Raw genomic sequence first — 16246 nt, 5'->3', positions numbered from 1 at the left:
TACGGTGTGAGGGGGAGGAGAGACTGGTAGGCCTACATCTCTCTTCTCAATGCTTTTAGCCTACTATTTCGTGCACTATGGACACATGAGACATTGACATGTTGAACTGAACTTTCTTCAGTGTGCATCGCTGAACAGAAACACACGCGCTCGCGCACACATTCGTTCACTTGCACTGCCCCGCACGCACCTCACGTTTGCCCGTATCAGTGTTTGGGAGAGGGAGGAACAGAGATCAGCTGTGATTTAGCCTAGGCTACTGGCAGAAGCTGACTTCGAAATGTCGCTTAAAACCTGCTGTAAAGCAGAGTAAAGAACAAAAGTAGGCTATCGCTGTTTGGATGTGATGTCGTTATTCTCAACCTTTTAATGTCAGGGCACCCCGAAGTTACCCTAGCCAGCCTAGTTCAGATGCGGCAGGGTTTTCCGAAACTGATGCGCGCACCGATGAGGGTGTGCGAAGAGAAAAGGGCAATGGTGGGCAGTGCATTTGAACGAAGCTGAGCTTGGCTCAATTCACGCTCCACGCTCGGGAGGATGTTCGCTCAAGTTGCGCCAGGACGCTGCGCTCTGCCTCATCTTAATTGTCTTGCCGTTCCGGCGAAATCGCTCCTCGCTCGCTCAAATGTCCAGGAGAAGGCATTTTCTGACAGTTTTCCTTCATATAGGCTAATTATGCCAGGACCATATTTATTTCTTTGAAATCATTATTTATTAGGCTACTGCATATCATTTCTGAATTAAATTGGCCAGGAACTATTTCACAGTAGCCTACCTTGTAGTAATTTTCATGAGCACTCAATGCAGATAGGCTACCTGCTCAGCACGGAGTCTTTTCTTGTGACCGCTTTGCAAACCGCTTTGCGAAGATAGAATGGCGTCAGCAGCATTCAAAACGCAGACTGGTGCCCCGTCAAAATCTCTTAAAAATTATTTTACCACACTTCAGCTATAACGGGCGTTGTCAGATGGTCAGAGACATGTAACCAGAGCTTTCCTATTTAGAGTGTTGAGACCGCAAAATAAAAGCAGAATGAAAGTTCAAGACTGACAGCTGTTCGCACCGCCACCTTGACATTGGCAACTGATGAACATGACGTCGATTAATATTCATATCGTTACGAGGACAAAGTCAATCTGCAAATTTGATGACCAGGGCGGGCAGCATTGCACCCGGTTGAGAAACTGCTTTTATTCAAGACTAGGATATTAGCTAAAATAGGCTCACCTTCTCTCAAGTTCACACCATTTGCACCTGCTGCGACAGGGGTCATCTTTCACGTCCGTGAAATTTTCTGAAATTGAGTGGGATTCATTTTACAAATAGCTTTGCTATCATTTGGACATTTGAACCAACATCGACCCATGTTGGTCTTTTGGGACACTTAGCCTATATCAAAGACACGTATGGGTTATATCACAATGATGAGATCTCAACAAAATGAGATTTTTTTCATTTGACTTCGGCTATCACAGAAGGCCACACGGAATGGGAATGGGATAGGCTTAACCAGTAATCCTAGGCTAGGCTGCAATTTTGACATTTTGGCTCACCTTTTTTGCAAGAAATCAGCTGCAGTTGCTTTCATTGTGTTTACCCTGTCTCTCTTGCCTTTCTATTCTTTTTTGTGAAAGCCTGGTGTTTTAGATGTCGTTCATTGCTAACCGGCAGCTGCGTTTAATGCATAACCTAATATTGAAGTGAGTGAGTGTTAATTCCGCATATATCAAAAGTCCGCGAGCGGGCGGACTGAACCAATGCGTGATAATGGGGGTGTCCGATATAGAATATAGCCTATTTGCAGGCTAGTATATCCAATTCAACAGATGTATTTCCAGAGAACATTGGAATTACATAGGCTAAATTGCCAACATGTATTGACATTATTTTTAAAATAATGTTTTTTTTTTAAAAAGGAAAGAAGAAAATTATTTTCCATTGGAGGGCCCCCGGTGGGCCCCCCAGGTGGTCTGGGCCCTAAGACTGAGTCAGGGTTTTCCCCCCCTGTTCGACGCCGCTGCACTCACACACCATACAGTTGTACTCTATACTCTAGTAGTGGACTTGCTGCTTGGGAGACCTCTGGCAAGTTGTTAACCCCCTTTAAAAACAATGTTCAATGAGATTTCCTTTGGTAATTTCCCGTTTTATGTTTTTTGGGGGGTTTATGCAAGCTAGCCAATGACCCGATTTTTACCAGTAAGAAGAAAAAATCCCCTCCAGGCAGTCAGCTACTGTTTTCGTCAGTCTGACGCCAACAAAAACAAAGCCCTCCTTTTGGGAGGTAAATGTAACCTCTGCATCAAGCGCAAACAGTACTACTGTAATCCAATATAATTGTGGCTTCAAAGAGATCTGATTTGACATTATTCCTGAGTCAAAGCAAACGCAGCTTCTCTGAATGGTGTGTTTCAGTGGGTTGGGGGTCAGTGGGTGACAGTTATGTACAGTTGAACAGATAGAGGGGGAGGGGAGCTTGCCAAAGCTCGAAGACCAGTGGTGCACTGTAGTAGTGGTGGGATACATTGCTGTTGATATCATGCATGCACTGGTGTCTATAAGATGTCAGCGAGCTTTTGGCCGTCATTTTTTTTCTCTGCGGTAAAATGAGTAGGGGAAAAGACACTTTTTTGATTAATTTTTCATTGTTAATTATAACAATTGCGAATTTATAATCAGATGATATTCTCAGAATGACATTGGTCAATGCATTTACATTCTCTTCATTCTATGCTCCTAGATAAATGCATCCTCAATCTATCTATGATTTTATGTATTAATTAACCCATACATGATCATGATAACTTTGCCCATTTATCAGGGTAGAGTGTCTGTCTGAAATCAGTGTTACAGATAGATTTCAGTGCAAACGTCATACATGTGATTTTTCCCTGATTAATCGGGAATTATTGTTTTTTTTTTTCCAATCATTCGATCATTTTGCCAGTCACAGCCCTGTAACATAGTTGTGTCCAAATGCAGACTACTCTTCAGGATTCTGAGCCAAGTGGACTGTATGTACAGTAATATGGGTCATGGGCAGCCCTCGCTGGGCTAACTGCATTAGATAAAGCTCCAATGGCTTGCAGAAGAAGTCCGCCTATGGGGTTACCTCAGCTAGGATGAACCAAGACGCATCAAGATGAAACATTGGAGCTGAGGCGGACATCCTGGGTTCAGAAAGTAAAAACCATGTCTGCTACATATTTTCTCAAGGAAGAAAAATCCGCACTCACAAACCGCGTCTCACCATCTATCTATATTACCACCATGTCCAAAAAGCAAACGCGTTTCGGCTATCAAGCCTTCATCAGTGCGTGGTGCATATTTTCTGCAATTTGCGCCATAGCGCCAGTTAAATGAACCAGCGGATCCTAATTACCACACCCCTTCAGACAGGTGAATTTGTGAAATCATCCGTTTGGAGCACAGGCAGAAGGAATATCTGGCAGGAGTTTTATTTTCTCAATCCAGTTTTTCAGCCCCTGCAATTGGGAAATATAGCTGTAAATCTTGTGACAGCACTTCATTTACCATCATGTTAAGTATTGTATCTTGTGATTTGAGTTTTTGAAATTAACCGAGGAGATGTAGTAAGTAGTTTGGTGATTTGTCTCCATCTGTCCTCTGGTTGGTACACCTTAAGCAACAACAAGGATCCTCATTTTTATTTAAAATAAAAGTAACACATTGCCAAATACAGTACTTGTGAGGCCATTTCCAAATGAAATTAGACAGAAATCATCTGTCAAAAGCACTTAATGTGTTAATGCAGTAACGCATTTCTGTTTGTTTATTTTGACGCCTACGCGGGAACAGGAATACGGTGACCCAGGGTGGATACACTCCCTTTAAATTATGCTGCATAATTGCTACCACCCCGTGATGTTGGCAACACGCCCACAAAATGAGCGCTTAGTGGAACAGATTATTCCAGAATTACATGTGAAAAACACACTCGCACGCACGCACGCACGCACGCACGCACGCACGCACGCACGCACGCACGCACGCACGCACGCACGCACGCACGCACACACACACACACACACACACACACACACACACACACACACACACACACACACACACACACACTCACACACACACACACACACACACACACAAACGCACACACATGCGCGTGCACACGCACACACACACACACAGATTTCTCACTGTGCTTCCTCTTCCCTTGCAGTCACTCATGTTCCTGATCAGGGATTGGAGTTTTCCATATGAGTATCAGTACGGAGACGAAGGAGGCAAAAGGTTCCTGGACAAACGGCTACAGGTACCATAATGAATACATCACATTACATTACATTACATTACGGTGCATTACACTTGCACTTTAACACTTTAAAAAGCCATAATGTGTGTCTTTGTGTGGTGTCAATGTGCATGCTTGATCAATACACATTTTTCCCCACCCAACATTGATATAGTCATAATAACTTTGAAATACTCAGGCGTTTTGGCCTAAGACGCTTCAGCGTGTAGGCTTATCTGAGTGTCTGTTTTTTCCTGTGTGTGTGTGTATGTGTTTCCCCATCGGCCTCCATCCAGGTGAAGGACTCTTAGCACGAGGAACTCTAAACTGAGTTATTTTCTTCTGACACTTAATTCTGTCACTTAGTTTTCCCTATTCCATTGATGCACACCCTCTCCCCGTGGTTTAAGTTAATACCACTATAACAGTGATTCTCAAAGTGTGGTCCGGGGACCACTAGTGGTCCGCGACAGAGCTCAGGTGGTCCACAAGGGGATTTCTATTTTTCCAAGACAAGCTAGCAGTAGGCTATATTTGTAACAGTATTGCAATGCTATAGCTGAAGTCTCATTTTCACCACAATAAGACAGACTTGAATAAAAGGTATGTGATCTGCATCGAAATTAGCAGTGTCAAATTAGCACCCGTCAACTGTCAATTCAGTTAACAGGTGGTCCTTGAACATTTTTGGGGGGACTAAGTGGTCTGAAAAAGTTTGAGAAACACTGCTCTAAACCCTTGCACATACATGGCATGCAGTACTGTAGTAGTGGACTTAGCATCATCTTGTCTTGGGGCGGCGGTGTCTCAGGTGGTACTGTAGAGGAGTCTGTTCAGCAACCAGAAGATTGCAGATGCTTGCCTTGCTCTGCCTGACCCCATTGATGGATCCTTGAGTAAGATACTTGACCCCAAGTTGCTCCTGGTGGCAGGGTGGTACAACTGCGTGGAAGCCACTGCCACCAGTGTGTGAAGGTCAGTGTGTATGGGTGAATGTGAGGGATATAATGTAAAGCGCTGTGAGTGCTTGAAGGAGTGGACAGGCGCTATGTAAATTTAGTCCATTTACCAAGTAAAGGGGGGATAAATCACTGCACTCTGGTCTTCTTTGTTAGTAGTTTATTTGGTGAACGGCGCGTTTCGCTGTTGCTTCATCGGGTTCACAGAGAGTGTACCTGATGAAGCAACAGCGAAACGCAGGTACTCTACTTTGAGCAGTCCATTTAGCATTTACATTCTCTCGGCCTCCATTCCTCCAGGTGAAGGACTCCCAGCATGAGGAGCTCCAGACGGTGAGGGAGCACATCCACTCCTGCTTCTCCTCCATCTCCTGCTTCCTGCTGCCCCACCCCGGCCTCAAGGTGGCCACCAGCCCCTCCTTCAAGGGCCAGCTCAGTGGTACGTCACGCCGGACTCGCAGCAAACTTGTTAAATGTTTGGGTTTTTTTTGTTTTGTTTACTATTATTTATTTTATTATTGGTTTTTAATGTCAAGGGCAATGTATTGTCCGTATTAGCCATGAAATGGCCCCAGCTGCTTAACTGACTTAAAAATAAAACAAGCAAACAAACATCACACATGGTCTGGCTAATTCACGATGTCGACATTAAAAGATGGGTTTGAGTCCCCTTCTGACCGAGAGGACACAGGATGTTTCTGGTCAACAAGGCTGTGTCTTCCCCAATTTTAATAAACACTGGGGCTCCTCAATGGAGCATAATTTCGCTGTTATTGTTTACACTCTATAGTCTATAAGCTTACAAATGAGTGCAGAAGTAACACAGCTGATCATATCACAGTTAAAGTTCACCCCGCCTTCAAGGGACAACTCGGCGGTACATCACATGCAATCAGGGCTCTAAATTCACATCCACAAACCGGCCAAATGCTGGTGAAATTTCAGTTTGGCTGGTAGAAAAGAACACCATTAGTGAGTGTGTGTTTGGCTAGTAAGAGTAATATCTACTATCCATTTTGGTTGGTGCTGAAAAGGTTAATTTAGAGCCCTGTGTGAAAATCCCTTTCTTGTGGTGTGTAAATGATCAAAACTGAGCAGATTGATGCAGTGCACATGCACAGATAACAAAATTCCAACCAGAATGCGTTAGTTTTCATTCCTTTGTGCAGATGTGATCGTCTCTCTGCCAACATGAATGCGACGGTCGGCTGTGCACACGTCTTGGAACTCAATTCATGTGTCTGTCATATTTTAAAACATAGACGTGGCTCCAGAGTTCAAAGACGAGCTGTGTAAGCTGATCCCCACACTGCTGAAGCCCGACGCCCTGGCCGAGAAGGAGATCAACGGCAACAAGGTCACCTGCCGAGGCCTGCTGGAGTTCTTCAAGGTCAGGATGACGGTCACATTACAGAGGGGGTCATGAATGTTTTTTTGTTTGTTTGTTTGGTGATTGTTTGGCCAAAAAAAAAACAATTCATGCACACGGTCTGATCATCCCTTGACAAGCATGTATACGATACATTTTTTTTCAAGCATGTATACGATACAAGTGTTTTGGGGGCTTTTCAGGCCTTTATTTTGACATTTGAACAGAGACCTATAGGATGGGTGGAGTTCTTCAAGGTGAAGGGGGCTGTACTGCCCCCGTTGAGAAACGCTAGTCTACATGGACGGGCCAATACATGGAAGGCTCACAAGTCATAATAGTGTGGATTAAAGGTGAATTACTACCCACTTTTCCAAACGCCCATCACTACACCCCCTGATACCTCTTGTCATTACATTGCACTTAGCTGACGCTTTCATTTATTCAAAGCGACTTACAACTATTATTTTTCAGGGTATTGGTTACAGTCCCTGGAGCAATGTGGGGTTAGGTGCCTTGCTCAAGGACACTTCAGCCATGGGTGGAGATGTAGGGAGAGGTGAGGGGGGATTCGAACCGACAACCCCCCATGACACAGGCTGGACTTGAACCTGGGTCCCAATGGGCATGCAAGCTTATGCGTATATGGTGTCTTGGCACACTTTGCACAGCACCCTCTTACAAGTGTGTGTTAATGAACTGGCCTGCCAGGCCTAGCCCAAGTCCTAAGAGAGTTCAAAAGAAGCCAGGACAAGATGAATGACTCTCACTAACCCACTTCCCCAAAGAGCCTTGCGTACCAGGTGCGCAGGTGCGTAACTTGCCCATCAAGCCTTTACTTGAAATAATTATACATGGCTTTAGATAAAAACACCTGTCGTAATGTCATTACGATGCTTAAATGTCATTTCATAATGCAATGTTTGTCTGTCTGCCTGCCCTGGATGTCTGTCTGCCTCTGCGATTGTGTGATTCAGTACTGTGGCTCTGACTCAGTCCCTCCATCCTGTTTCAGCGTTGACACAGTGCCAATGCCATCTTCCTTTTGTTTGTCTCCAGGCGTACATCAAGATCTACCAAGGCGAAGACCTACCACACCCAAAGTCTATGCTGATGGTAACCATGCCTCTTTTTTCCCCCCTTCCCTCAATTCTTAGTTTAGGATGTGGTCTTTGCCAAGTTCCCTTGGCTTGCTTTCAGTCAAATCCCAAATGTGGGTGTGAAAAGTAGCTGTCTGTGGTATGGGGGTTTCTCCTGGCTTTTCTGCCTGAACATGGACAGATAAAACTATTGTCATCATAGAAAACTCTATAAAACATATGTTCTTTACATTTTTTACGCTTTTTATTGTGCGCATTCCCAATCACAGCTTTTCTGAAAATGTGCAATTGAGCTGCAGTCTCAGCTGTGGCTGATTGAGCTGCATTACTGTATGAATAGTGCTGTGCAAATACAGTTATTAGTTGGTTGTTGTCATTGTTAAAGGGACACTGTGTGAGATTTTTACTTGTTTATTTCCAGAATTCATGCTGCCCATTCACTAATGTTACCTTTTTCATGACTACTTACCACCACCATTAAATTCTAAGTATTCATTATGACTGGAAAAATTGCATTTTTCATACATGAAAAGGGGATCTTCTCCATGGTCCGCCATTTTGAATTTCCAAAAATAGCCATTTTTAGCTGCAAAAATGACTGTACTTGGACCATACTAGAAAATATTTGTTTAATACTTAGTATACCTTTTTTGACCATTTCCTGCACAGTGTGCCTTTAATGAGAGAAATGTTTCTTCCCCTTCTGTCTGCCTTAGGCTACAGCAGAGGCCAACAACCTTGCAGCCGTGGCTGCTGCCAAAGACCAGTATTACAAGAGCATGGAGAAGGTGAGAGAGTGGTGGTGGTGATTCACCAATTATGCACCTAAGACTTTTTGTTTGTTTAAGAGGGCGGGCATGTTCAAGCACATCATGTGCTGAGCTGTCTCTTCTTCTCCTACATTGGAGGAGTCCTACGTGGTGTGAGTAATAGTGGGTGAGTAATGGTGATTCTTTAAAATTATGGTAAAAAAACACACACACACACACTCACACTCACACTCACACTCACACACACACACACACACACACACACACACACAATTGAACTGCAGGGCAATTTAAGGAATGTGTTGGACAATTTATTACCTACTTATAATTGAGATGAAAAATGTTTAAATGCTTAATGTTGCTTTTGTGGTGTGGAGAACACAGTTTGCTTGATGCATTGGGAATTGACAAAGAAAGAGGAGCAAACTTGCGATCTAAAATCTCTATTGCAAAGTACATTTTGGTCAACGTTGACTTGGGATAAACAAGCCGCTTTGTGCCTGCTCAGTGCTCAGTGTTATGCCACTTGACCTACATTCCTCCTTTTCCCTCTTTCTCTTTACATTCCTATAACAGCGAAAATCCACCATCCATGTAATGCAAACTTTGCAACACAACCGCAAACACTACACTACCCTTCTGACAGATGTGCTGATAACTGTAGGCTTTCATTAAATTAAATTTAAATGATGTGAAACTGTTCTGTATTGTGACTGGACCACCGTACAGCCTGCCCCTGCGGCTTGCTCGGCTTTTGGACACTGGCAACGCAATATGGTTGTAGCGCGAAAAGATTTGCATAAAGTTCTATTCAATTTTTTTTAAAACTTTTGAACATGGTGCAATGACTGCTCTCATCGCATGGTGTACCTGCGGCGTCCGGTGAATCATGGGTCAGGTGTCAGGTCTGTGGAGGGCACCTGCCATATGTTGTCCCCTCCTCCTTGGAGGAGAAGCACAAGTTCCGCATGGGGGAGGCGCTATCAGAGAGGGTTTATGGGTACCGGTATAATGAGAGACAAAAGTCCCCACTATTTCCGGGTGGTACTGTCCACTAAGTGGCGCCAACGGAGGCCGTTAGAATGCATGGGGTCCTATGGAGCTCAACCATAGATGCTGCCGTTGCTTGGGAAAGAATTGGTATCGTGGTTTCATTCCCAAAGGCAGGATAAATTATCCTTTTAAACAGCACTTAGTTTGAATTTTTAAACTCTCTTGATCTTTATAAAATAGACTTTATTTTCAGTATTACGTCACGAGTGGCTTCACACACTGCGTTTGGATTGGTCGACTGGCTGCATTGCTGTGATCCCGACTGCCGTAAAGCAATTTCGTTAGCAAAATGCTAGCGGGGGCTGACTCATACATGCCAAACCTGTAAGAACTCAGAAGGGTTTAACTCCCAGGTTATTGTACATTTGATTTAAATCCACATCGGTTTCTCAGAACCTACAGTAATATTGTCCGGTTTTAGCCGACAGCGAGCACAATTGTGTGTTAATAGCGCCAGCCTTATGGGCTGTGCTTGCTCGACAGCGCTCCTGGGTGAACTGCAGGCAGGCGTTGGATGGCGAGTTTGGACACTGTATGTAAACCCACTGTGGTATCTATTATTATATTTTTAAATTCCTGTATTTGTTCTTCTGTGGTGTGTCAGGTGTGTGGAGGGGACCTGCCCTACGTCGCCCCCGCCTCCCTGGAGGAGAAGCACAAGTTCCACATGGGGGAGGCGCTGCGCACCTTCACCTCCACCAAGAAGATGGGCGGCCAGGAGTTCTGCGACCGCTACCAGAACCAGCTGCAGGCCGAGATAGAGCACCTCTGGGACAACCTCAGCAAACACAATGAGGTGAGGCACAATGGGGTGTGGGTGGGTGGGTGTGTGGGTGGGTGTGTGTGCACGTATGTGGTTATGAGTGACTTAGTTCGTCTGAGAGACATGCATGTGCGCGTGCATATGTGTGTGCGTGCGTGCGTGCATGTGTGCGTGCGTGCCTACGCGTGTATGTGGTTATGAGTGGTTAGGTCTGTCTGAGAGATTAGAGAGAGCACCCCTAGGACAACTAGCCTGGGCGAATAGCCGACTGTTGACTCCGTCAATCAGTCTGGCAAAAGCCATGAGGAATCCGTCTCCGTGGACGATGGGAGATGGTCTGATCTTACTCTATCATTTAAATTAATTGAAGTTCCAAACTCAAATTAAAACCCATATTGTGCTTTATTAGCATGCCTAGCATTACGTTATAGCGTCGCAAAAGCATACACATAACAAAACGAAAGTGTGAATATAGTTACCTTAACCAATCAGTAACGGAGCTCGCGGGTGAGTTCTACGTCACCACTCTCAACTGTTTGCTGATTGGCGAAACACTGAGAGAACCGAGCTCGAGGCTTTTGCCAGACGATGTGCGGAGCCAAAATCTTTGGGTGGAGGATGGCGTCGCGAGGCTATAGGACAACCTCAGCTAACACAATGAGGTGTGCGTGCGTGCGTGTGTGTGTATGTACAGTTATACCAGTCTGTATGTGCAGTGCATCTACTGGTACACGTGTGTTTGTTTCTGCGTAGTTTAGATGGCCATAGAGTTGCTGAAACGCACTTTGCATTAGGTATGACAATATCACTGCAGTGGTACAAACGTAGTATTGAAGTAACACCAGCCTACTTATTTGTACACGTCTGTTGCCTACTTAAAGCTTTCCAATAACTAACTGAAGACATGTCTTTCCCCAATTTTTGCAGTCAAAGAACGTCTTCAGTGCATTCCGAACGCCGGCGGTGCTTTTTGTCCTGGTGTGCCTCCTGTACGTGCTGTCGGGCATCCTGCTCTTCATCGGCCTGGCCTCAGTCTCGTTCGCTTGCGACTGCGCCCTGGGCGTCTCCATGCTGGCCATGCTCACCTGGGCCTTCATCCGCTACTCGGGGCAGTACCACGGGGTGGGCACCGCCATCGACCAGGCCGCAGGGGTGCTACTGGAACAGGTGAGGGCTCTTACATGGAACCCAATGCAATATAATATACTGCAGTGCCATAGATCAGCCAGCAGGGGTGCTACTGGTACAGGTGAGCTCTTACACAGAGTACAATACAATTCAATACAATACAATCAGGGCTCTAAATTAACATCAGCCAACTGGACAAATGCTGATGATATTTCAGTTTAGCTGGTAGTAAAGACCAACTTACTAGCCACTTTGACCCATTACTGAGTGTGTGTTTGACCAGTAAAATTAACATCTACTTGCCATTTAGGCTAGTGATGAAAAAAGTTAATTTAGAGCCCTGAATACAATACACTACACTGCAGTACCATTGACCAGGCAGCAGGGGGACTACTGGAGCAGGTGAGCGCTCTTACATTGAGTAGAATACAATACCATACAATACAATGCAGTGCCACCATGCAGCAAGGGGACAACTGGAGCAGGTGAGCTACCTTACATGGAGTAGTATACAATGCAGTGCAGTGCCATTGTTGACAGGGCGGCAGGGCTGATACTGGAACAGGTGAGGGCTCTGATGGCGTATACTGCTCTGCAAAGCAAAAACGCAGTTACTGCGCATATTTCCAACTGAGTGAAATGACTCTAAAGTTAATCTATTGTCCAGCCCAAGTAGTTTTAGGTAGTAGGATAGAATAGAATTGAATAGAATAGAACATTTCCATATATTCAGACATGTATAGACTTAAAAAGATATACCAGGTGCCCCATTTATCATCAGTTCATAGAATGCCTTCTAAATTGTGCCCTATGAATGGAATATAGACTGTTCACAAGTACAGGAAAATCAGGATTTATCAGACTAGCGTTGACCGCTCCTACGCACACCTTTGTTTGCATCGATAACTCCCACACCTTCCAAATCACTGTGCACGTGCGCACTCTGGGTAATTTGCAACACAATTCGGCTCCAAGTGACCATATATGGTGTTGCAATACATTCAAATGCCATGTTAATTTGAAAGCACCACCCTGTTTGGACGAATGCAGAATGCTCCAAGTAACCATTTCTGGTATTAAACTACATTCAAATGTCATGTTGATTTGTAAGCATCACCCTGTTTGGACATATGAAGAATGGTCTAAGAAACCATATATGGTATTGAATATACATTCAAATGCCATGTCAATTTTAAAGCACCACCCTATTTGGACAAATGCAGATTGACGCGTCACCTGAAGTGCTGGCAGGAAGTGCAGAGATAATCATTTGCATGGCAGAAGTGGAGGTGCTTCTGACAGGAGGAGGACAACGTTTCAAAATAAGTGAAAGAAGGAGACACATGGACATAAACACTCTCAAATAGCACACTGTCATACTCCATTGAAATCCCAAGCAAAATGCATGGCACGGTCAATATTATTTGCAATTTCATGGTTCTTCCACTTGCGCGCATGGTCTGAGGTGTTGGGCACATTTCCAAGTTCAAGTACATGTTCGTTAATCCCACACTTTGCTCAGGCTCTGATCACATGCACGCTTTACGCACATAACTGTTCATAAGAACACGTGATAAATGAGGGCCCTGGACCAATGATGCCTAAGCAAACTATAGTATTTTTCATCACCAGCCAAAGTGGCTAGTAGTAGATGTTAAGCGTACTATCCAAAAAGAGGGTTCAAGTGGCTAGTTAGTTGGTCTTTTCTACTAGCCAAACTGAAATTTCACCAGTATGTGGCCAGTTGGCTGGTGCTAATTTAGAGCCCTGGTTGTAATTACTGTATAACAGGAATGTACTGTACATTGAAAACAGCCATACTGTTACTTTACTGTAAGTACTGTATCTCATGCCCAATAATTGCCACAAACGGTCCTATTTGGTGGCGACACAAGTTCCTAGAACTCCATGTTTGGCCAACCTGATGTATCTTATCAGCCACTGTCATTACACTTTGTGATAACTTTAACTCAGATTGTTCAACCTTGGGGTCAACACTCCAGTTGGGGTTGCCAGGAATTTAAATGGAGTTGTCTGAAATGTCTACTGGTGAAAGAAGAGAATACTAATTGTTCTTTGTTCTTCCTTATGGCTTTCTTCTTGTCTGCCTTAGGGTACCGTTCTGCTGAACAAGTCTCGAGCTTCACCAGCCCTGATGGAGAAGAAATCCAGCTAGAAGCAGCAGCAGCAACAGCAGCCCAGCCGCCCCTGTCTTGACATCACTAAGTATATACAGGGGTTGTACAAAATAATGGAAACACCTGTCATTTTAGAGTGGGAAGTTTCATGGCTCATGAATTTTGTAATGCACACCACATTATTGGTGTCATATCAAAGTTCAAAAAGGAGAAATTCTTGGTGCGCGTGCAACTGTTGCATCTTTGACCTAGACAGCAAGTCTTTGTGATGTATCAAGAGCCACAGTATCCAAGGTAATGTCTGCATACCACCAAGAAGGATGAAGGTCATCCAATAGGATTAACTGTGGACGCAAGAGGTAGCTTCCGACGCTAAAATGACAGGTGTTTCCATTATTTTGCCCAGCCCCTGTGTATATTATATATATATATATATATAAATGTCTATCAGAGAGTCCCAAGCCAGGAGGGGACCCTCGCACATGCGCTCTTTTGTACAAACAAAGAAGAAAAAACAAGAAACAATGTCAAACACTACATTCAAAGCACATCAAACTTGTATCTACCAAAAAGAAAAGAAAACACACACAAGCAAACAAAAAACATTGATATCCCAGACGTATGGCATCACCAGCCTCTGCATCTGACATCTTCAGATGATCCTGTGGTATTTTTGCTGGTGTAATGATTTACACAAACACAAACAACATTTGAAGCTGTCTACATACCATCACTGCCAATAACCAGCTTATTATTAAGTGTACGATCCAAGTCTGATGACTTAAAAACAAACAAAAAAGGAGCTGTAACATCATCCTTTTTGCACTTTTTCCTCAGATTTGGTTAAAAAAAAAAAAAAAGTTGCTTTCTTTTGCCCCACTCCCACCCCCTCAGCTATGATCCTGAGAAATGTTGTTGGAAGTCATTACAGAACACTGTGATGGTTGTATATGTATATTGCTGACATGTTGAAACGTAACTGAACACTGTTCTGCTGCCTATTGTTGAAGCTTTGCTATTCATTGTAACGGATACCAATTGTGCATTCCTGCTTTCTCTCTTCTCTTCACTGTCATCATTCCCATTCACATTCCCTGCACGCCTGCTTCACATCAGCGATATCTTAATTGTTTCAGAGTAGTATTACGATTCCGAATTCCCATTCCTAATTGCGGAATTGTATTCCGAATTCTGTCTTGCTCTGTATTTATTTCTGTCTGACCAGCCAGCACTTTTTTTCTTTCTTTCTTTTTCCACTTTTTCCTCTTTTTCCTCACATTCCTCACGTCACCCCCCTCCACCTCATATGACCATTTCTGTCTGATGTGATTGCTTGTCAGAGGGCAGGAAAAAAAGTCACGTCACGTATACATTCCCTCTCTTGAACCCAGCACGGTAGAGCTGAGAGCTGTTTACAGTAATAATAATAATAATAATGATGACGATGATGTAATGTCTTAGAGATTAGGTGGTTCTCCCTCTCTCTTAGTCACTCTGCCACACATGCAGTAATGGGCTTGAGTCTCCAAAGATTTATTTTATTTTTTTCATTTTCATATCCATGTTCTGTGTCCTGTACAGAAAGAAAGCAGCAAATCAACTTGACATCGTTTTTTCTGTATTTTTTTTTCATTCATTTCTTACATTTCTTCTGTTTCTCTTTATTTTTTATTTCCATTTAAAAGCGCATTCCCCCTATTCCTTTGTCCATCAGGTGTGTTGTGTGAGTGGGTGTCCCTTGTTTAGTTGGTTGATTTGAGGTTTGCTCTGTTGTCTCTCCCATGCTTTAAGGAAACGGTTTAAGGAGTCTACCAAATACATAAAGGGACACCCTGGATCCCTCTCTCACACATACACACACACACACACCGGCGGCCCATCTAAGCACTTATCCGCTGACGTTCCCTTGCCCATAAAATCAGTCCCGTTTGATATTTTCCCCCACTCGTCACATTCCGTGTCAGACTGTTCCTCGACAAAGAGGAGTAGTCTTTGTGTGAGGGCAGGTGTTCTAGAATGATCTTGCCCTCATTTCCAATTGTGCTGTTACATATTTTTTATTCATTCTGGACTTTAAAAAATGTATGCATGGAATTCATCCTCTCTTCGTCAGCTTTTAAAGCTGTTGGTATAAGTCATATTTTTTGAACAGATTTAAGCGACAATAACCAAATAAAGAGTATTTTATGCATTATTGTAATTTGTTGCTTGTGTTTGTGTGATGTTTGCTTCAGTATGTGGTTGTACCAGAGGAACATCAAGTTGATCAGAATTTTGGGTTTTGAAGTTTGCCTTGAAGGAGCACTCATGCATATTTCAATATGCTGTTGTATTGGTCACGTTACCCTTAACTTGTCAGTGTCAGTGTTGAAATTAGCTGGAGTTACCCATTAAGTCTATGCTCGACGCAGCTAGTTTCAAACTAAGAGGTTCTGTTTGCATTACCATGTTTTGTCATTGGTAGTTGTGTGTGTACCAGTGTTGCTCATTAACCATTTGAGATGGGACACTTTTTTTCCAAGTATGGAATTGTGAGTAACTCCAAATTTTGCTGACATTCTAATCACAGTGTGTGTGACCCTACCCTACCCCCAAAAGGGAGTGGCTGGTGATTAAGAAGGATTCCTTATTTGCTGTGGCTAGTGTTCACCTACATGAATTATGATGGGGCCAAAGTCCTGTTTGCCTTGTT

The 16246-nt window shown here is 43.7% G+C and overlaps 1 protein-coding gene across 1 annotated transcript in view; it reads left to right on the top strand.

Annotated features, from left to right (window-relative positions):
* Positions 1 to 15754, top strand: part of atl3 (atlastin 3) — a 28139-nt gene extending 12385 nt beyond the window's left edge. The window contains exons 7-14 of the mRNA XM_063190200.1: positions 4203 to 4295; positions 5534 to 5672; positions 6496 to 6623; positions 7662 to 7718; positions 8419 to 8490; positions 10130 to 10321; positions 11216 to 11455; positions 13530 to 15754. Of these exons, the coding sequence (XP_063046270.1) occupies positions 4203 to 4295; positions 5534 to 5672; positions 6496 to 6623; positions 7662 to 7718; positions 8419 to 8490; positions 10130 to 10321; positions 11216 to 11455; positions 13530 to 13592 (984 nt within the window). The 3' untranslated portion in view covers positions 13593 to 15754. The remainder of the gene's footprint in view (positions 1 to 4202; positions 4296 to 5533; positions 5673 to 6495; positions 6624 to 7661; positions 7719 to 8418; positions 8491 to 10129; positions 10322 to 11215; positions 11456 to 13529) is intronic.
* The last annotated feature ends 492 nt before the right edge of the window (positions 15755 to 16246 follow it).

Source organism: Engraulis encrasicolus, chromosome 23 (assembly GCF_034702125.1).
Source record: "Engraulis encrasicolus isolate BLACKSEA-1 chromosome 23, IST_EnEncr_1.0, whole genome shotgun sequence".
Classification (NCBI taxonomy): domain Eukaryota; kingdom Metazoa; phylum Chordata; class Actinopteri; order Clupeiformes; family Engraulidae; genus Engraulis; species Engraulis encrasicolus.
Note: the sequence above shows the minus strand (reverse complement) of the source record. Positions and strands in the feature narration are given on the sequence as shown.